The following is a 21516-nucleotide window of genomic DNA, read 5'->3' on the forward strand; positions in this document are numbered from 1 at the left end:
TGGGGGGGGGGGGGGGGGGGTTTCTGCTGGACTGGCTGCTCTGGGGGACAGAGTCTTTTGGGCAGTTGTGCAGCACACAACAGCAGTGGGACAAGCATGCCCATACCCAGTTCACCCAGGTTGTCTCCATCAAGCTTTGGCTTCCTGCTGGGGGAAACTGAGGCACTTGACTTGCGTGGCCAGACCACGGCAGAGCCGGGGCTAGAGCCAACTCTCCCACTTCACCCTTGTAGGCTGTCCGCACCAGCCTGCCCAGCTCCTGTGCCACTGCTCAGAGGGCAGCTGGGGTGAATCCATCGCCCATGAAGCCCCCAGCACAGGCTGCACTAGCAGCACCTGGGAGGCTGTGTGCAGCAAACCACCCTTTCCGGGGCTGTGAACACCACGGCCCTGTTGGCACCCTGGACTCGGTTGCACCAACTCTTGCCCCCATGCGGAGTTGGGGTCACTCAGTTTGCTTCTCAGTCGGCCCTCCCCCCCGGGTCCTTAGCTTGTTTCAGGGAAACCACGTCTGTAAATAGCTGGGACAGGTGCAGAGCCAGCCCTCGCTGAACGCCCCAGCTCACCCGGTCTGACGACAGCTATTTCCATACGCAGCCCCTGGCTCCAGCCCAGCTCAGCAGCTCTCAATTCACACTGTGCAGAGAGAGGCAACCCTGAAGGCTCACCTCGGGGTCAAACCCAGCTGCGATCACCAAAGGGTTACGTCTGCAGGGACTCTCGTGAACATGAACATGAAGTGCACCTGCCGTGGGGAGCGGAAACAACCCCATCTCAGAGGATCCTAGACAAGTGGGGTCTCATGGTCACATCTAGTCCAACCTCCTGCCTGAGGCAGGATCAGCCCGATCCAAACCATCCCATGCAAATCCATCGTCTAAAACTACTGCCAACCCTGACACAACACAAGACATCGCAGCCGAACCTGCCATGGGGAAGGCGAGGGGGACCGCAGCAGCCAGCGTCCTGGCGTTGTAAAAGGAAGTTAATACACATGCAAGACATCCCAGGTAGGGCCCGTGCCCCTGCTACAGAGGAAGGCAAAACCCCTGCAGCCCGTATCAGTGTGACCAGGGGAGGAAATTCTTTCCTGACCCTGAGTGCAGGGGTAAGACCGTCTAGCTAGAAACCTCCAGGATTAGTCCCAGCAGGAGCACTGGCACAGCCCCGTCACTGCCCCCAGCCTGGGCTGCAGCCAGTACCCAGTGCTGCAGAAGGTGAGAAAAATCCCGACGTGTAGCAACAAGAGGGGGAAAAAATTCCTTCGCAGCCCCGTGTGGCACCCAGCGAAGCCCAGAGGCCTGGGAAATGCTGACAGCACAGCATCCTTTCTACCGGAGCCTGCACACCATTGAGGCCTGGCAAAATCCCCCACCGCGTTGAGGATGCACCCAAGATCCCACCTACAAATGGGACTGGTCAGGTCCGCGGTGGGTGTTGGGAGGGTTTCATGCCCCTGTTTAAGGCCCTACCCCTACATTGCAATCCTCGGATGAGTGGAGACAGTTCAGGGAAGTGGAAACCCAACCAACCTGGTTTTACTCCTTGTGTTTCGTATCAACCTGAAAACATTGCTAAGAAGCACTTAATGCAGCTGGATGCAGGCCTGGTGAGGAAGAGGGGAGCATTGCCTGCAGTGGAGGGGTAACTGAGGCACAGGAGGACTTGCGGAGAGGGCACCCTGCAGGCCTCTTCCCCATTCCACCTCTCAACTTAGCCCTGTCCTCGGGGAAGTCCACCCCTGGCAATGCCAGCTGCCACCCCCTACGGACGGGGGGACAGACCATGCAAGGTACCAGGGCTATACCAGGGCACCCATCAGGACAACCAGTCACCAGCAGGGCTGCCCAGGAGTCCTGGGAAGACTCCCTGCAAAACAGGTGGATCTCATGACCCGGTCTATTTTCAACCCCAGGAGGACATGGGGGCTGGCGTGTCACTGACACCATCAGCTGACACCTGCAGTCGTCCCTCGCCATCCAGCCTGGATTCCAGCCCCGGAGCTATATAGATCAGGGGCCAAGAGGCTGGGCCGGCAGAGAGCAGGAGGGTTGGACGGCAGGATGGTAGAGCCTGGAGCCTGCACACGTGCCGCCTGAGGGTGCCGCGAGCCAGGCACAGGAACAGGTAAGGTTGCCCCTGTGCTGTGGGTGGTGGCAGCTGGGTGTGGGGCCCTGTCCCTGAAGCAATGCTGTTCCCAAGGCTGCTGGGGCTGAGCCCCGCTGGTCTGCTCCTGCCAAGCTTAGGTCTGCCCAGATCTGCCTGGCAATCCCAGAGCAGTGCAAAGACCCCCCTCAATTGCAGCGTCCCAGGGCTAGCAGGGACCTCAAGGGCCCCGCTCCATGCCCCCCGGTCAAAGACAGGACTGCTATTCCCAAGTCATCCCTCCAAAGAGAGCCCCTCAGGCCCGACCGATCAGCCCGATGGAAAACCCTTTCCCCTCCCCATCTCCTTTGCAGCCAGTGACTTTCTAGGTGCATCAGTGCTCGCAAGGCCCTTAGCACCCTCCACTACCACTGCTCTGCGCTCTTGCTGAGAAGCGGGAGCTGCGTCTGCAGCGGGGAATTTGGTCCCAGCTTTCTCTGGCTCCTCCAGGATCCAAGTACGACAGCAGCTGTCACCAGCCCAGGGGAGGGCACTGCAGTCTGGGCACGTACAGCCCCCTGCTTGTACACCTGTGGCTCTGCTCACGCAGGCATCCCTGCTGACTTCCACTAGCACCAGAGAGAGCAGGGAAGGCCCTCCAATGCTGAGAGCACCAGCCTGCAACATGGAGAAGCCTGACTTGGGGCCCTGCTCCACTACAGATATCCTGTACGGCCTTGGGCAGGTCATCTAGCCCCCAAGCAGGCGCTCCCATGGGGCTGTGCAGACAGATGTGTGCTAAGCCTGGCACAGGGCTCAGATGCTCCATAACAGGGGCTACAGGCCTATGAGACAGTCTCAGGGTCATCCAAGGCTGTTCAGAGATGGGGTGGAGAGCCGGAGTGCCCAGAGACTTTCCCCAGAGCTTCGGGATCCTTGATCTTTGTCTGAGATAGATAAAGGTGTGAAATCACCTCTCTCCCTCTCTGCTCCTGGGAGCTAAGATCCTGTTGGTTTTTTGCAGCCTCCCTTCTATCTCCAGGAGGCACAGCTCGCTGCTGGTTCAGCCGTCGCCAGTTGGCCCCTGCCTTCGCTCCCTGTCACCATGGTCGGCTTGAAGCCCACGGATGTCCCTCCATCGGCCCTTGTGAAGTTCCTCAGTGCAGGGACCGCCGCCTGCATCGCTGACCTATGCACCTTCCCACTGGACACGGCCAAAGTCCGGCTGCAGGTGAGGGCCCCCGTGCTCGTGCTGTGGAGGGTGCCGTGGTGCCCAGCACAGCGTACATACAGGCAGGGAGGTTGGGGTTAAGACAAGGGGGAGGAGAGAGGCAGGGGAGGGATGGAGGTGTGAAGGGAGATGTCTGCAGCCACAGAGCGGGATGCAGGGCCCCTGAGCTGGTGCTGGAAGGATTCAGGCTGGGAAAGCAGGTGCACGGGCTGATTCAGAGGTGGATCAGCCCCTGGAGCTGCTCCTTCGGCGCTGGCAGTGTCTGGACACAGCCTGGCTGCTCCCCTCTGAGGATGCTGAGCGCAGGGGTTGCATCGCCTGTGATATGCATAAGACTGAGCTAGAAGATCCCTGCAGCATCTCTGGCCTTGGCTTCCACGCAGTCCCTGGGTCCTGGTGCGGTCTCCCCACGAGGGTCAGGAGGAGCACTATGGTGCTTTGCTAGCATTGGCTCAGCCACCCCCTGTCTGCATGAGGATTTGCAGACATGGCACCTGTGCAATTCTCACTGCAACGCACATTCTGCACAGGACTGGACGCCACCCACAATTGAAGAATAATCCATTGAAATCATGGGGCTGCGACATGCAACCCAGCTGAAGGTCCAGCCTGGTCTCCAGATGCAACCGATATGGTACCCAGGCCTCACCTGGTCTCCTGCGCTAGGGAGAGCTTCCTCTGGATTTTCACTGGAGAGCATTTCCTATCTCTCCACCACACACTTGGCAAACATCAGAGTTGAGCCTCATGTTGCCACCCTGCCATCTCGGGCACATGCCGTCCCAGATGGTAAGGTCCCTCTGCAGCTGGATGGCATTCCTCTGCCTTCCCTGCCTGGATGCGTGCTGCTGTTGACACTAAGCAGCCGCCATGTTCCACCCCAGCAGCAGCTGCATGTCAGTAGCTGAAGTGGTTCACACAATGTATGGACTGTGCAGTGCTTCCACATGCAGCCACCACCAACATCAGACCGTGACCAGAGCTTTGCCATGAATTTGCTGATCAAAAACACAGCAAAGCACTTGTGCCCAACAATTTCACCCCTTCCTGACTTGGCCTAGCTGCCACAGACTAGGCTTGCAGGCCACATGCTTTCATAGTGAGGGGGCCCCCACGGCAAGCCCCTGCATGACCCCCCATCCCTTGCCTCAACTAAAGGTTGCTGCCTGGAAGTCTGGTCCAAAATCCTCCCAAGCCTGGTCACAGCACACTAATTCCCTTAGCCAGAGGCATGCCAGGGAGCGATGTGGCTGCCATCGTGCCCAGCTGCCTCTCCCCCCAATCTGAAGAGCCAGGAGCCCGTTTCCAGTGGGTGCAGCCTTGGGCTTGAGTCCAGGCTGAGAGACAAGGTCTGGAGCCAGAGCAAGAGTCTGTTGTGGCTCTGCCCCCCTGTCCCTGTATGCTCATAGCTGTGTCTGTCTATCCCCAAGATCCAAGGCGAGGCCAAGCCAGTGAGGAACATGGCGGTTGTGCAGTACAAGGGTGTCTTTGGCACCTTGGCCACCATGGTGAAGACGGAGGGTCCCAGCAGCCTGTACAATGGGCTGGTGGCCGGGCTGCAGCGTCAGATGAGCTTCGCCTCCATCCGCATCGGGCTGTACGACTCGGTCAAGCAGTTCTACTCCTCCAAGGGCTCTGACAGTGAGTACCGCACCGCAGCCTCTAGGGCTGGCAACCTTCGGCCACGGGCCCTGCTCTTAGTCAGGGGGGTGATGCCAAAGCCTCAAGACTTGGGCACCCCTCAGGGCTAAGGAACAGGCCTGAGGCCACGGGAGTCAGCATTTCCCTACAGCCTCCGGGTGATGAGGTCGCACCCATTCTCAGGGCTGAACTTTGAGCCCCCCATATTGTCTCACCTACCACACACTCCCAAATTAAAAACATGCCTTGTTTTTGGAAAGGCAGAATGAAGAAAAAAAGGATTTTCCCTGAGTTATGGCCACACAGATCAGGGACAGAGCCTGATACTCAGCTCGCTCCCCTTCCCTTTTCTGCTCAGGCAAAAGTTACAGTGTGAACCCTTTTACAGCTGAGTTGTCAGCAGCTCCGGACTGCTCAGCCAAAAGCTGAAACTGTAGCTGCTGCTGAAAACCAGACTCCGTTGGCAGACCTAGGATGTGGTGACATAGGAGAAGAGAGACAGGAGTAGCTAAATGGTGAATTATTCCACAAAATTGATAACTCAATCATTGGAACATCAAGACCATTAACAAGGAGAAAGGGTCGTTAATGCCTGTGGAGTGAAGATCACTTATAGATTATGATGAGCCAGGGAGTTAATTGACTTGCTCGGCATTGCCTGAATAGAAGTGCCACTGCTGCTCTTCCCTGCTAAAGACACGCACCCCAATTCTGGAAGACTGATATTGGGAGAAAGGTGCAAGTAGATATGGTATCTGTTCAGCTCTCAAGTTCAAGGTACAACGGAGGTTGCAACCCACTGTGTTATGCTCCCCTCAGGCACCGGTATCCTGACTCGGCTGCTGGCTGGCTGTACCACAGGGGCCATGGCTGTGACTTGTGCCCAGCCCACCGACGTGGTGAAGGTTCGGTTTCAGGCTCACGTGACACTGATGGACGGAAGCAAGAAGTACAACGGGACCGTGGACGCCTACAAGACCATTGCTAAGGAGGAAGGGGTCCGAGGCCTCTGGAAAGGTACCAGGGCAGGGAGCCTGTATGCAGCAAGGGGAGGGAAACCAGTGTGGCTTGACCAGAGGCGATGGTGTGGAGATAGATGGAGAGAGGCCACCTTATGCCAGCCCAGGGTCTAGCCGTTGGGGTTACATGGAGGAAGGATAAATGCAGCAGCCCCTTTACACAGAACTTGGGTCTGTCTCTGGGGTTTTGCAGACCCCCTTGCAGGGTAGATCTGGCTGGCTTGCAAGGGGCATGTGACCATCTGAGCAGCAGGCCCACATGGACCCTGGCATCCCCATCTCTGCTCCCTGGGTCTCCAATTTGGCTCTTGCTTAGGGCCAGGGACAGCTATATCCTGGGCTAGCTTTGGCCCTGATGCAAATTCACCCAGCTAGACAGCCATGAGAGGGACTTATGTAGAGCATGACCGGTGCCGGGGCCGAGTGTGGAGAGGGCTGGGGATTTCCGCCATCCTCTGCAGCCACAGCAGGACAGTTTCCCATACGGACTCCTGCTGGCATAAGCCACGGCAGATGCAGCCTGTTAGACCCCAATGAGGATCAGAGCCAAGCCCAGACCAAGTCCCAGCAAATGTAGGCATGATCCTTCTCCCTAGTGAGGCAACAGGCTGGCTGGAAAAGAAATTGCTGGTGCTTTATCCAGCCCTAGACACCACGCAGGTTCTCTAAAGAGCAGGATCCTGCCACCCAAATGATCATAAACTCAAGGGTCAACGATGTTGGTGTTGCCATCATTTGGATTCAGAGTCAACACCAACCTCAGATGGGGGGTGAGTGGAAATCCCAGGCGTTGTCCCTCACGGTGACCCCATAGCGCCCGACACCACATGCAGCAAGGGGAGTGGCAGATCTGTGACCAGCCCAGTTCCACCCACCCATCGCTCTTGGTCTTTCCCCCAACAGGCACGTTACCCAACATCACCCGCAACGCCATCGTGAACTGTGGGGAGCTGGTCACCTACGACCTCATCAAGGAGGCGCTGATCAAGTACCACGTGATGACAGGTGAGGATTGCTTGGGGCTCGGAGTCAGCCAGGTCATCCCTGGTCTGGGTCACTCTCCTGATAAAAGGGCATTCACCAGAGGGGAATTGCCCGAGCCCTCCCTAACCTGCCACTGCATGTGATGGCTCAAGGGCTGGACCCAGTCACCGCAAGAGGCTGCTGAGATGCTTCAGGCATCAATGCCAGGAGGACTAGAGAAAGGCTGGTCCAGGGGCAGCTTCGTGACCCAGGAACGAGCTCTGTGTGGCCTTGGCTGATGCTACAGGCTGGACTTTCTGAGGGGTTTTGGTCCTAAAGCCACAGAAATTAGCCTAGAGGGATTTTTTTTAGGAAATCCTCTTAGGAGCTGAGCTTCCAGCTGTTTTGGAGACCCGCAGAGATACCTCCCAACTGCTCAGGGTGCTTAATTAGTCTCTACCTTGGATGGACAGTGCCTCGCACAGCTTTCATAGCTGATAGCCAGTACCTCCTCATGGCCGTAGAGGCAGGTCTCCAGTGCAGCCACCCATTGCCCTAAATCCTGAGGTTTAACCCGTCTCCCTCTGTGCCCACAGACAATTTCCCTTGCCACTTTGTGGCTGCCTTCGGCGCTGGATTCTGTGCCACGGTGGTGGCTTCGCCGGTGGACGTGGTGAAGACGAGGTACATGAACTCGGCCCGCGGGCAGTACAAGAACGCCCTAAACTGCATGCTCACCATGGTGATCAAGGAAGGGCCTGCCGCCTTCTACAAGGGGTGAGTGCTGTCCTACGCCGAGGAAACAGCCTCCAGATGCATCCCTGGGGCGCTGGACATGCTCATGCAACCCGGCTGGCAGTGGACAGGGCACTGGGCTGGGAGTCAGGATCTCCTGACTGTGACTTTCTCTTGGCTCCCGCAGGTTTGTGCCCTCGTTCCTGCGCCTGGGCTCCTGGAACATCGTCATGTTCGTGTCCTACGAGCAGCTGAAGCGCGCCATGGTGCTGGCCCAGGTGGCCTGGGAATCCCCATTTTAAGCCCTGGGGAGATCTCTGGGATGAGAAGACTGAGGACAGCCTGGGGCCTCCAGCAGATGCTTCTCCCCACGGCCGCACCTGTGGTGCTGGGCTTTGCTGTGGCATGTGAGGGCAGAGGGAGAGGTGCGGCACTGATGGGACCATGCCAGGGCCCTGGCTCTTGTCCTTATCAGAGCCGATGAGGTGCAGAAGCGAATGACAGGAATTGCCAAGATGCAGCCCAGTGGCCAGATGTTTGAGCAGAGACAAAGGACTCGAGGTAGCAAAACTGGCAGTGAAGTCAGGAACGAGCAAAGCTTATGCTACAGCCTCTTCCGCCTGATTTCTTCAGCTTGGGTATGAGCATGGCCCTGCAAACAGGCCTCTCTGCTGTGCTGTGACAGCAGACCGAGGCCCGCCAGGAGCTACAAGGCTCCTCAAAGCCTAGAGGGAGGCTGTTGGGTGCCCAACAAAAGATTTCTTGTGAGAGCAAGTGACAACAGGACCGGGAGTGATGGATACGGGTTAAGAACCAGGTGCCAAGAGCAGAGCACTGCAGCCAGCATCCATTGCTCTTTGAAGGCATCTCAGCAACCACTGAGATTCTGCTTGGAGACCCATACGGACAAGTGAAAGGATGGCAGCCCTGCGATCATCCCTCCAGCCAGAACCTCCCTCCCGGTCTGGACAGCTTGGCCAAGGCCAGGAGGAGATAGACCAGACGGTCATGGAACAACTTGGGGCTCCAGATCTGGTGGAAGCTGCTGGGAGGAGCTCAAAGAGAAGGTGAGGACACGGGGCACAGTCTCTGCTGGGGAGTACGGCCTGTTGGGGCAGGGGCCAGTTGGTATTAGGGCTGCCTATGTCTTCAGAGGGGGTCGGCAGCGCATCGACGGCAGGCCTGGGTGGCAGGGAACGGGAAGGTGTCACCCAACAGAAGAAGCATTCAAACAAACCTGCAGGGATTTGGGACCTGAGATAGATGGTTAGAGGGGGTCAGGTTTCCAGGAATTGCCCATTTCCCTCAGAAAAATCCCATATTCTGCAAGTCAGGAACTTTCAGGTGTTTCTGAAAAAAAGAAAAAGACAAGAAAAAGCCCTAAAAACCTTTTTACAGGAGAAAAAAATCATTTCCCAGCAACTCCAGAAATAAATTGTGTAAGGAGATTCAGCATGAAAGCCAGGCCTCAGCTCCACCCAGGTCCCTTGCTGCACCCTTAGATGTGGGCGCATACCTTAGATGAGTCCCTTGCTGCGCCCTGAGCCTTGTAAGAGAGAGCCTGTTCTTCCTCATCTTCCCAGGGGCACAGGGAAGCTCGTGTCACAGGGGTCCCACTAAAACACAGGGAGATGCAGTGCCACTGAACACAGGGAGGATGCGTCTGAACGGGTGCTGCGAGAGCGGGATCACCAGGGAAGTCAATAGGACGCTTCTTGACGCTCCTCCCCAACAAGGCAATGCTGAAGAAGGCTGGCGCATCCCCCTGATGTGGCCAAGGGGGCCCGTGGGATCCCCGCCACGGGTGAGAGCTTGGTCTGTCTGCACACACCAGCTTTGCTCAGGTCTAGAGTGAGGAACAAATCCAGCTTGTAGCGAAAGCCCCAACATTAGCAGTGTCAGTGGCTGAGACCTCTTGCCAGCATTGCTTATGCCATCTGGGGAGTGGGTAGAAGCCCTGGTGGTGAAGGGAGTCTTAGCTTTGGACTGCTCCAAGTTTCCTTAGCATCACACATGGCCTCCATGGCTGGAGTCACCTCCATCTCTGTCTCCCCTCCACAGGGCTGGCATGTCGGCAGCTGGGGAGAACCAGCGTCCCAGAGCTACACGGAGAAGGAAGGACGACAGGATCGCTCAGCGAAGAGGAGCCAGGAGCACGTGTCTGCACCAGCTTTGCAGCCATTGCTAATAAAGGGATTCATGCTGTCCCCCGCAGAAGAGTCACACCGCACATCGTGTCTTTCATGTCCTGCCTTCCTCCTATACCATCCATGTCCCGTGTGCTGCCGTGTTTCCAGCCCTTGCCAAGTCTCAAGAGGTAGTTCCCTCTGGCTGCCTGTCCAGCCTGGCCTGTCTCCTAGGGGAGAGCTGTCAGAAGCAGCAGGACCAGCTCTCCCCATGGGAGAGCACCGAGGGTCAGTCTGCTCCCTGCTCCATCCCTGCAGCTGGGGGAGGGGGTGCAGCACCCTTGGAGGGGCAGAAGGGAAGGTGGGGGGGAATCAGAACAGATTTGGGACTGGGAGTTGGATGGATGGATGGATGTTGAGGAGGGCCCAGGATGAAAGCACTGGGATAATGGCACTGGGGAGATGCTGGAGGATCCACACCAGCAAACAGTGCCCTTAATCCGTACAGCAGGGAGGGCTGGCCACACACACACACAAGCACACGTCTGCATGCACTTACACGCGTGCACACACGCACGCACGTACAGGCCCATCAATGAGGTGGGCAGGGGGCAGTTGAACAATCCAGGGACAGACCAAAACCAACAGCACGGTCCTCGCTGCCAGCTGGTAACAGCCACCACAGGAAGCAGTTCCAAGCCATCATAGGACCTGGAGATGTCACAGGCGCACCACAGCAACGCCCGCTGCGGAGAGCCCGGCAGCAGATCCATTAGCATTTAATGCAGACGGACGGTGGTATGAGAGCTTTACCCCACCGCCATGCCTGAGTAGCCATCGGTCCCCCTTCTGCTGGGCTGTGAGGTCCTAGGACACATCACGTCATGCCATTAGGAGAACCCCGGAGCAGCTAAGAGCTGGGGGTGGTCTCTGTGAACTCATGCTCTAGATGGCATCTTCCAAATGCCCTGTGGGGAGCGGTTTGGTTTGCAGCTAAACAAAGTCAGAGCCCTGGGCTCTATTCCCTGGTAGGGAGCTCCATGTGACTGGCAATGCCGCAAATCCCTGGGTCCTTCCCTGCCTCCATTTCTCAGAGGTTGCTGCATCTCATTATGTGCTTTTGCAGCCCCCTTCTCCATTGCTGTTTGCTGTGGGAGGTTCACTGAGTAGTCTCTGCATTGCACTGGAAAACTCAATGCTATCCCAGCTTCACTCCCCTCCATTACAGTATCCATCCTGGTTAAGTGCAAAGGGATATCAGAGTTTCCAGGCAGCTGGTTTTATGGCACCAAACCTTATCTACGGTCCACTATTCCTCGCTTTGTTGCTAGGATCCTTCCAACATAACTACTGGGACCCATTGCCTTTTGTGGCTGGGTGATAAAGACTGGAACAACAGCACAGAGGTAAAGTCGTCCCCCGTTCATCTTGCCAGGCTGTTCATTTTGAGGCCTTGAACTGTCCAAGCCTCTGAGAATCAGCATCGTTCACCAAAAGGTATCTCATGAGGTTCAGCAAGGACACATGCAAAGTCCTGCTCTTTGGACGGAGCAATCCCCTGCACCGGTGCAGGCTGGGGGTGACTGGCTAGGCAGCAGCTCTGCAGAAAAGGACCTGGGCAGGGGGACAGTGTGCAATCATGTGAGTATGAGCCAGCAGTGTGCCCTTGCTGCCAAGAAGGCTAACAGCTATTGGACTGCATTGGTAGGAGCGTTGCAAGCAGAGCAAGGGAAGTGATTCTTCCTCTCTGTTCAGCGCTGGGGAGGACACATCTGGAGTCCTGTGTCCAGCTGTGGGCCCCCCACTGCAGAAAAGATGTGGACAAGTTGGAGAGAGTCCAGTGGAGGGCGACAAAAATGGTCGGGGGCTGGGGGACATGCCGTGTGAGGATGCCAGGCAGCCCTAGGCTGGAAAACAGCTCGCTTAGTCCGGAGCAAGTGGGCATTTGTCAGCCCCAACATCGCAGTCCTTTGGCCAGGCACATCCTAGGCCCAGAGCAGCTGTTTTTGTGCATGTGCACAGCTGCATAGTTTGCTGATTTGGGGTCCTTAAGGGATTATGAAATGTTCACACCCAGGGAGTTGGGGGGGAAGGCAGTTGTGACCCTCAAACTGGTTCAAGAATCACTTTCTAAAGGGCTTGCACTGGTTTAAACAGACCAAGTTAGAACCAGTTCGGTTCAATCATGGGTTGTGTGCATAAATGGGACAGAGTTTGGGTGGGATTGACACCATACCCATGGAATTGGTGCCCGATCAATTAAAGAAATTAGACATATATAAATCAGCAGGACCGGATGAACTCCACCCAAGAGTGCTGCAAGAGTTGATCAAAGTAATCACAGAGCCCCTGGCAAAGGTCTTACAAAAATCATGGGCCTCTGGAGAAATCCCAGAGGACTGGAAGAGGGCCAGTGTTGTGCCCATCTTCAAGAAGAGGAAGGAAGCCTGAGGACCTGGGAAACTACTGGCCAATTAGCTTAATTTCTATTCCAGGGAAAATCCTAGAAACATTCATCAAAGAGGCTATCTGTGACCCACTTGCAGAAGGCACGACGCTGAACGTCACCCAGCATGGCTTTGTCGCGGGCAGGTCTTGTCTGGCCAACCTCGTTTCTTTCTCTGGTCAGGTAACGCGTCACCTGGGTGAGAGAAAAGCGGTGGACATCATCTACCGCGACTTGACCTGGTATCCCACAAGGTACCGACCAGAAAACTGGAAGATATTGGGCTCGATTGTGGGACCGTCAACTCGACGGCGTCCAGCGGGTGCAAAACTGGTTGCAGAGCATCCAAATGAATGGCTCGGGGCCGTCCTGGTGAGATGTGGCCAGCAGCATGCCGCAGGGGTCGGGATTTGGCCCAGTGCTGTTCAACATCCTCACCAACCACCTGGATGAGGGGGTCAAACGCCCGCTGGCCAAGCTGGCGGACAACACCAAGATGCAGGTATGCGGACACACCTTCAGACAGGCTGCAAATCCGAGCGGACCCGGCCAGGCTGGTACCAGACGAGGTCCAACCTGCAGAAATGCAAAGTGCTGCATCTGGGAAGGGAGACCCCCCAGCCGGGCATGGCTAAGCCGACCAGCGCTGCAAAGGAAAGGGCTCTGGGGGTAACACTGGACCCAGCGTGAGTATGAGCCGCATGCATCTGCAGCACAACCACAGCAGTGCTTCTCCCGCTTGCCTTGGCATCGCTGCGGCCACAGCTGGAGCAGCGCGTCCCTGGCCCGCATCAAGGGCGGGCAGCGGTGCTCGGCGCTGCGCCCCGCCCCGCCCCGCCCCGCCCCGCAGGCGGAGCCGCCCGGCGCGCCCGTATAAACGCGCCGCGAAGCGGAGCCGGCTCCAGCTGCTCCGCGCGCCAGGTGGGTCCGGCTCGCCCGGGCACTGCCCCGTCCAGCCCTGCCCCGCTGCCGCGGGGGTTGGGGGGCTTTCTTGCCATCCTTGACTGCATTGCTCCCTTTCCCTGCAGCCGGGCGCCTCCGGCCAGGTGGGATTTGGGTGGGCTTTGGAGCCTGGAAGTCCCCAGGGGCTTCTGGCCGGGTCCAGTCCCAAAGCGGGGTGCGGGCAGACCCCGTCTGGATCATCAGGCCACGGCTAGTATGACCCGTCCCGCCTCGACTCGACCCCTCGCTGGCACCCGCCCTCCTTGGTTTCGGGATGACAAGGCATCTGTAACGGGCTGGAAGAGGCGCTCTCCCATCCCGGCCGCTGGCAAGCAGAAAGGTGCCGCAGCAAAGCCTGCCTTTTCTCTCTGCAGGTGAAGTATTATGGTGATTAGGCGTCCCGCTTGTAAACGTGCTTCTATGGAAAGGAACGGGCATCGGATGGTCGTGGCCTCGAGTAAATGTGACGGGCGGGACGCCTTCAGAGAATCCTGATCCCCCGCCCGGGGCACCCTGAAGCGCTCCCACCAGGTAACGTGCATCGCTCCCCTCTCCCGACCGCTTTGGGCATCTGACAATAGCCCTGTTGTCTCTGAGACCAAAGCCTGGGCACGGCTCCACGCTCCGAGCAGGGCTTTGGGCTGGTATCTCTCAGCCCAAGGGCCCTACAACACACTCGGCATTGAAGATGGGTAGAAACCAGCTAGAAAGTCGTTGCACCTTTTCAAGCACTGATTTTGTTGCCGACTGACTCTTTCTAGCTGGACAGCCGGTTTTACAGCGTGGCAATTACTTTGCACCTGTGGCCGGTCTACATTTATTGCATGATTCGCCAGTGAATTGCATCGCATATGTAACATGTGGCAGGGGCTGAAGGTGCCAGCTGCAGCAGGAGTGTGAGTTTCTCCCGGCTAATAACAGCCCGAAACAGAGTCTCCGGCCGCGCTGGGGTGGGGATCTGCTCACAAAATGGCATCTGCATTGTATTGCACGTCACTGCACAGTAAAGCTTTTAATTGCCATAAAGCCGCGTTATAGTGGCTAATGAGGGGCTTGTACAAGTGCCTTTGCGTGTGAAGCACCTGCACGACGGGGCTCCAAGCACTTGCTCTCCCACGGCTCAACAACAAACCGTGTTCCCAAAGCACCTCTGTTGGCAGGAAGCCTCCAGGCTTGTCCTTCGCTCTCCTGGCAGATGCAATGGGCTTCTCCGGAGCTGTGTAAGGCTGGGGTTGTCTGCACAGAGTGTGACTCAGCAGCAAAAATGAATACACTCCTTCATACAGTCCCCTTACACACACACACACACACACACACACACACACACACACACACACACACACATATGCCCTGCAGGCCCCCCATTCACTCCCCTACACACACACCCTACACCCCCATACACTCCCCTACACACACACACACACACTACACCCTCCCCATAGTCTCCCCTACACGTGCATGCACACACACACATGTGCATGGCCCGGCTCCCAGCCTTGAGACTGGGATTTCTAGGCCTGGGCTTGAGGCAAAGGCCCACCCTGGGTGGCAAAGACTGTGAGAGCAAGTGCCCCAAATTCATCCCGTGGAAGCTGGAACTGCAATTGCTCCCTGGACTTGTTTCTCCAGTAGCTCCTCCTGGCAGGAAGGCATCCGCCAGGGCAGCGCTCGGTCCAGACTTGCTCGATCCAGTCTTGTTCCGTTTGCACGCACCTGATCCACACGCTGAATTTTATAAGGGCTCTCGGAGAACCTGGGCACCCGTTCGCTTTGCGGGCGTTGTAACAACCCTGCTGCAAAGTCCCGCACTACCAGCCTGCTCTTGCCTGCAGCCGTGTTGCGTGCAGAGTAAAGCGGCTCAGTTGGTTCCCACCACGCTCGTCGGTTTTGTTCCCCGGAGTCCCACGTCCGGGCACCGTGTTTGCAGCTGTCTGCAGCCGCTGCAAGCCTGCCGCTTCCTGGACAGCGCCGTTGTGGTTTCTGCACGGATCAGCCCATGGCAGCCACGTCAGAGCTTTGCGCTGGTCCAGGGGATCTCTCCTGTCTAAGGCTAGGCAACAAGCTCAACAAAACAAGCCCTTATCAGGGTGACGGAGCAGGGGGAAGTGTTAGCCGCGAGGACGTAGGTCACCATCGGGTGTGTGGGCTGTTGCACTGCATTACTCACACGTCTGCCCACTCGACCCGGAGCCTGCAGGACTCCCAGGAAAGCCAATGCCCGGTTTGAGGAACTGAAATTTTACCATCAGAGTTGCAAGATGCACGCGCTCAGCCCCAAACCCTCTCGCTGATCCCTCTCCCATCCCCGCGTCAGAGGAAAAGGAGGAACCTGAGCTTGTGAAAGCTGCTCGTGGGTTGTCGCTGCCTGTAGCAGCATTTGCAAACCCCCAAGTGCTTCATAATAAGGCAGGGAACAATTTAAGTGCATCCTGCCTCTCATCCGACCTACATGATGGCCCCAGGGAAAAAAACCGTAGAAAAACCGGCTGGGGGTCACATCTAGCCCAACCCCTTGCTCAGGCCTTGCTGGAGCCATCTCACACCGGTTTGTCTTCACCTAGTCTTAAAAACTTGGTGAACGCCCCTTGTATGCAGGTGCCAGGCAAGACACCTGAGAGGTCAACTGCACCCTTCAACTTGCCCCTGGGTAAAGCAGGGGGATGAGGGCGCTACCCGTATCTTGTCGGTGCAAGAATGAGAAGGAGATTGTTCAAAGACACTTGTTTCTTCACCACCCGGCCGCTGGCAGGCAGCAGGGGCAGAGTTAAGGGTGTTCTGGGCATAATAGCACAGGAGAAAGATATGTTTAGGCCATAGGCTGGGAGCCCTTGGGCAGCCCAGACGGTCACCTCCGGGTAACACGGTATTATATGCATTTGACCTCTCCACTCGCCCCATCTTCCTGCTGGGACAGCAGCATCCTCCAAGCTACCAGGGGAGGCTGCTCCTGCTGCGACGCGCCTGGTGGCACTGGCTGGTTGGCATTGGTGACCCGTGAAACCGCGGTCCTGGAAACTGGCCTGTGCTGCTGCTCGCTGTGTCGGGCTCTGGGTCCTGGGACATCTCACAGCTTTTGTTCTCCTCTAGACAGGGGCAGAGGCCGGGCATCGTGCTCCCCGCTCCCTTCGAGCGCCGCGTGCTTCCTCGCTCCTCCTCGCCGGCCGGTCGCCATCTCCGGAGCAGCGAGCAGGATGGTCGGATTCAAGCCCACTGATGTGCCCCCGACGGCCGCGGTGAAGTTCGTGGGGGCCGGGACGGCGGCCTGCATCGCCGACCTCATCACCTTCCCCCTGGACACGGCCAAAGTCAGGCTGCAGGTGAGGTGCCCTGGGGCCCTGGCAAATGAACGTCTGGAGCCGAGTCCCCTCCTGGCCGATGGGGCTTAGAGCAGTAGCAGTGAAGCAAGAGAGGCAGAGCCACCAGCCCGACCACGGCCAGTGCAACAGGTGCCTCTACTGCATCGTCCCTGCCCAGTCCCCTCTCCTGATGCTGGGTCTGAAGTCACCATTGAGACTCATCCCTCTGCTCCTAGTCCTTGTACAGACCGGGCATTTACCTCTTACCCCTCCGTGGCCCATGCTCAGCAAAGCCCTGCTGGTTTGGCTCCTTTGCATTGCAGTGGCCTGATCCTCCCAGAAGCTGGGCATGGTCCTGAGTACCCCCAAGTCCCAGGCGGGCCCCTTGGGCAGGGTGGGGAGCTACTTTGAAAGCCCATTGCTCCTCCCTGAAATCGGGGGACCCCCGTGGGTGTTGGATGGAGCCTGGGGGTGCCGGGGCTTTGCACGCTGTTCCCAGATGCTGCAGTGGGCCTCTAATGAGGTGGCGTGATGCTGTCTTCCCTGAGACCACGGCCTTTCCCGGCTGCACAGGAGGCCGCACTAGCTCAAGGGAAGCGAGGGCATCCAAAGAGGCTGTTGATCCTGCACCGAGCCCATTGTGTGTGGCAGGTCCACGCCATCCGCCAGGCATGCAGGCAGCAGGCTGGGAGCACTTGGGCAGCACGGCTCAAGGCCTCCATGGGACAGGATATTACATCTGACCCCTCGGACGTAGGGTGCAGAGGCCGTGGAAGCTAAATAAGCCCCTGGCTCTTGCAATGAGCTGGTCATGCTGCATCTGATGTGCCAGTGCCAGCCTGCCTTGCAGAGCTACCTGCAGTTGCTCTTTCAATGATCAAGGGACCGCGGCTTTTGGGGGGTTAGTCTGGTGCAAGGGGCTCACTGCAAAGTCTCTTTCCCTGTGCAGATCCAAGGCGAGACCAAGGCAGCCGGGAGCATGAAGACTGTCCAGTACAAGGGCGTCTTCGGCACCATAGCCACCATGGTGAAGACAGAGGGTCCCAGGAGCCTGTACAACGGGCTGGTGGCCGGGCTGCAGCGTCAGATGAGCTTCGCCTCTGTCCGCATCGGGCTGTACGACTCGGTCAAGCAGATCTACACCAAGGGCGCAGAGCGTGAGTGCCTCCATCCCCCCCCAGCGCGGCCTCTGCCCCCCTCAAGGGGCAGGATCTTGTGCGGGAACCTGTCGGCCCCTTCAGACTCAAGACCCCCTAATTGGAAAATGCCGTTGGCTTTCACTCACTTTTTGACTCTGGAAAAGTAATGGATCAGCACTCCTGTTGCAAAGACCTGGGAAAGCTCACAGCAAGGCTGTGTGGAGCGAGTTCGGGCTCACGGCAGCGCGTGCTCTACAGCAGGGGTGCTCAGCCTGGTGGCCCTGTGGGCCAGATGTGTGGCATGGAGCCCATTGGGGGGGTCGGATCGGGCCCCACGACCTTCCTTCACACTAAGATTGATGCCTGGAGCTGCCGTCTCCTGCCCACCATGTGCTGGGATTGAGCCCTGGGACCTGGCACTGCCACCACCCAGCCCTGCACCCTGGGATCAGGTGCTGGATCCAGCACACGGGGCCCTGAGCTCCCCAGGGGTCCCCCAGAGATTTGGCAGTGGGGGAACAGTGTTATCACTCTTCTGCCACCGCATTTCCAGACCCAGTGGGAGCCCTCTGGGCTGGACGACATGGTGCCAGGGGCTGGATCTGGCCCATAGGCTGGGGGCTGAACAGCCCTGCTCTAGCTAAGCGATGAGGTGCAAATCTACTCTGCTTTCAGCACGCTTTTGACGCGCTGCCTTTCTGTTTGCAGTCCCTGGGTTTATGTTGTGCGTCATGTGTAAATGTTTCCACTCTAGCATTGTGCAGCACCCTTCAAAGGTCTCGCTGCGCTCGGCTGAGAATCACCAGGTTCAGCAGCCAAGGCTCGTGGCTTGAGATCCAACGGTCCTGGCTTCAGTCCTTGCAGGTCTGGCCAGGACGGGGCATGCTCACAGCCACCGCAGGGAGGTCCCGATAGCAATATTTGTATCCGAGGAGCACTCAGATGAAGCCCTGGTCCAGGCAGCTTGGAGAAGCAAGTCAAGAGGGGGTATTGTGGGCATCTCTTGTGGTTGTGATGGACTCCCTGGCTTGACCCCTCGTCTCTCGCCCTCCTTGCAGATGCTGGCATTGGCAGCAGGCTCCTGGCGGGATGCACCACGGGGGCCATGGCCGTGGCCGTGGCCCAGCCGACGGATGTGGTGAAAGTGCGATTCCAGGCCCAGGTCCGCACGGGGAGCGGCAGGCGGTACCAGGGCACCATGGATGCCTACAAGACCATTGCCAGGGAAGAGGGGATCCGAGGGCTGTGGAAAGGTCAGTGCTGGGGCCAAGCCGGGCATGCAGGGCTGGGTCCAGCACGGCCTCCCACCTCGCTGACCCGTTTCTCTGCCCGCCCAGGGACGTCCCCCAACGTGGCCCGCAACGCCATCGTGAACTGCACTGAGCTGGTGACCTACGACCTGATCAAGGACCTGCTGCTCCGGTCCAACCTCATGACAGGTGGGGCGGGGGCCTGTGGCCAGGCTGTTCGCAGGTGGCTCCCAGCTCGGGGGGATTATCCCAAGGTGCTGGAGCTTCCTTGGGGCAGAGGATGCTCGTGGCCCCTGAGTGCCTGAATCTTTAGGGAGAGGGTGGGAGCTGGCTGCAGGTCAGGCTGGGGATGGGGTGCCAATCCACCTCCTCCTCCTCCCGTGTTAGAAAGTGAGGCAGACTTAGAGGTGCGGGAGGTGAGCTCTGAGCTCGCTAACAGGACGGAGCTGGTATCTGGATCCTGGTTGGTCTCGAGCAGCTTGGCACCTACCTCCCGCTCAGCCTGGGATGGTTTTGGGCCCGCTGTAGTGCAGCCCCTGTGCCAAGAGCTTGGGAGCCCGAGTGCCCCCGGGCTCAGCTGGTGTCTCTCCCTGCAGATAACCTCCCGTGCCACTTCACCTCTGCGTTCGGGGCCGGCTTCTGCACCACGCTCATCGCCTCCCCCGTCGACGTCGTGAAGACCCGATACATGAACTCTCCCCCGGGCCAGTACAGCAGCGCCGTGAGCTGCGCCCTCACCATGCTCAGGACGGAGGGGCCGCTGGCCTGTTACAAGGGGTGAGTGGTATCCTGGTGGAGGTGGCGTCTTTGCTGCCCACGGCACTGTGCTGGCATCACACCTGGTTGCCTCGCGCTCCCCAGTACCCGGGTGCCCATCACAGCTGGGTTGGTGGGGCAGCCCGTAGCCACAGCGAGACCCGTTTATGGGGGCAACCCCAGTCTGGACATAACTCTCAGCCCCCTCTTCACCCGCAGGTTCATGCCCTCCTTCCTGCGCCTGGGCTCCTGGAACGTGGTGATGTTCGTCACCTACGAGCAGCTGAAGCGTGCCATGATGGCTGCCCGCGGCTCCTGGGAGGCCCCGTTTTGACCCGGGCACAGCTGAGACCTCATCGCAGCCCCCCGCGGCACTGCGCTCTCCCTGCCTCCCCCGCTGCCTCTGCTCCCCGGCTCCGAGCTCGTTGCGGCGCCTCTTCTACACCAAGCCTGACGACTCTGCCCTGCCAACAGGAGAAGGCCGGAGCGGGGCCTCTCGTCTGGTGTGGAAGAGAAGAGCGTCCTTGCCCTGGTGGGCTTGGGCGGGAGGTTTCCTTTACGGCTTTCCTGCAGCCGGCGCATCCCACGGGGCATCGAGTGCTGATCTCGGCTGGGCCGAGCCCGGAGATGTAGCGAGAACAGATGGGACTCAGCGTCCCATTTCAAAGGCCGATGCCTGCTTTGGTAACACGGTCCAAGGGGGAGCCCCTTCCCTGCCAGGTCGTGCCAATTGCTAAGTACCGTGCCAGCCTCTCCAGACCTGAGCACCCAGCCTCCAAGCCCCTGAATCCCCAGTGCGGTGAGGAGAGGCATGCCTGGTTTGATTCAAGGCTGCAGATCTCCCTGTAGCTCTCATCAGGCTTCAAGCAAGGGGCTTGGGGGGTCTGGAAGCCAGAAATGAGTCCCCCAAATCCACCCTGCAGTCTCTATGTGCCCAGCAGGGCAAGAGGCTGCGGTGGGGCTCTGCAGAGCAGCCCGAGATGGGGCGAGTTGGATGCTGTGGATGGGAAACGGCAGCGGTGGGGAGGGGCGGAGGGATTACCAAGGAAAGTACAAGTCTGGCAGACCAGCCAAGCCCCCGTTTCCTTGTGCGCTTCTGGGCAGCAAGGGTGCGGAGACAGCACCTGCCTCGCGTTGTACGTCTTAAAATAAAGTTGAAGGTTAGGAAGCGAGGTCGCGTCCCTCTGCAGAGGGACATGCTCGGTCCCTTGCTCAGTCTTTGCATCTGGCCAGACTCGTGATTCATGGGCCCGGCTTGAGGCAGGTTCAGAGGAGCCTGATTTCAACTGGGGAGCCCTTCGGGGGGAGGGATATGGCCAGTGGTCGGGTGGTGACCCATGGCACGCAGTGGCTGCTGTGACTAGCTCCAACAACCAGGCTGGGGCTTCATCTGGCTACGGGGCAGGGAGGAGGATTTCCCCCAGTGCTGCTGTCCCTGACACTGGAGCGGCTGCCTGTTCCAGCTGCCGCGGCTCACGAGGATGGTGGGGGCTTGCTAGCGGCATGCCCCTGGGACAGACTCCCATGCTCGGACTGGTCTTGAGTGGCCTGGAGCTGGTGAACACCATCGCGGAGCAGGGCTGGGCCCAATGCACCTAGGAGCACGGTCTGGTGGGCAAAGTCTGCTCCGTGGCTCACTTGATGGTGAAGGCCTGCAGTCACCTGGAAGCCGCTAGGGAGGGGGAAGCCCTGTCCATCCTGCTGCGCGCCGCAGCACGTCTCTCCCAGAAATCCCAGTTTGGACCCCGCAGGGCTCGTCCCATCACATCCCTGTTCAGCAGTCCCTGGTGCTCCACACCCTTACGTGGGGGGATGCTCCCCAGGGGCTTTGCTCAGCTGGGGCTTCTGCCTTTGACCCCTAAAAGGTGGGCAAAGCGGCTTGCAGCC

General features: G+C 58.5%; 2 protein-coding genes across 2 annotated transcripts; both read left to right on the forward strand.

Annotated features, from left to right (window-relative positions):
• The first annotated feature begins 31 nt into the window (after positions 1-31).
• On the forward strand, positions 32-9904 carry LOC106737190 (putative mitochondrial transporter UCP3). The gene is made up of 8 exons (XM_059722403.1): positions 32-2127; positions 3110-3316; positions 4747-4957; positions 5777-5974; positions 6880-6981; positions 7536-7716; positions 7862-8741; positions 9736-9904. The coding sequence occupies exons 2-7, from the start codon at positions 3191-3193 to the stop codon at positions 7974-7976; spliced, it is 933 nt and encodes a 310-aa protein (XP_059578386.1). The 5' UTR covers positions 32-2127; positions 3110-3190; the 3' UTR covers positions 7977-8741; positions 9736-9904.
• Positions 9905-13187: 3283 nt separating this feature from the next.
• Positions 13188-20847, forward strand: LOC102566970 (dicarboxylate carrier SLC25A8). Its single transcript, XM_019487921.2, has 8 exons — positions 13188-13292; positions 13563-13719; positions 16276-16505; positions 17434-17641; positions 18682-18876; positions 18961-19062; positions 19470-19650; positions 19849-20847. The coding sequence occupies exons 3-8, from the start codon at positions 16380-16382 to the stop codon at positions 19961-19963; spliced, it is 927 nt and encodes a 308-aa protein (XP_019343466.1). The 5' UTR covers positions 13188-13292; positions 13563-13719; positions 16276-16379; the 3' UTR covers positions 19964-20847.
• The last annotated feature ends 669 nt before the right edge of the window (positions 20848-21516 follow it).

Source organism: Alligator mississippiensis, chromosome 1 (genome assembly GCF_030867095.1).
Source record: "Alligator mississippiensis isolate rAllMis1 chromosome 1, rAllMis1, whole genome shotgun sequence".
In the NCBI taxonomy this organism is placed as follows: Eukaryota; Metazoa; Chordata; order Crocodylia; family Alligatoridae; genus Alligator; species Alligator mississippiensis.

Coding starts and splice junctions, on each gene's coding strand:
- LOC102566970 (XM_019487921.2), top strand. CDS start 16,380: ATGGTCGGATTCAAGCCCACTGATGTGCCCCCGACGGCCGCGGTGAAG. Junction 19,063..19,469: donor CCGGTCCAACCTCATGACAG/GTGGGGCGGGGG, acceptor CTCTCCCTGCAG/ATAACCTCCCGTGCCACTTC. Junction 19,651..19,848: donor CCGCTGGCCTGTTACAAGGG/GTGAGTGGTATC, acceptor CTTCACCCGCAG/GTTCATGCCCTCCTTCCTGC.
- LOC106737190 (XM_059722403.1), top strand. CDS start 3,191: ATGGTCGGCTTGAAGCCCACGGATGTCCCTCCATCGGCCCTTGTGAAG. Junction 4,958..5,776: donor CTCCTCCAAGGGCTCTGACA/GTGAGTACCGCA, acceptor TGCTCCCCTCAG/GCACCGGTATCCTGACTCGG. Junction 6,982..7,535: donor CAAGTACCACGTGATGACAG/GTGAGGATTGCT, acceptor CTGTGCCCACAG/ACAATTTCCCTTGCCACTTT.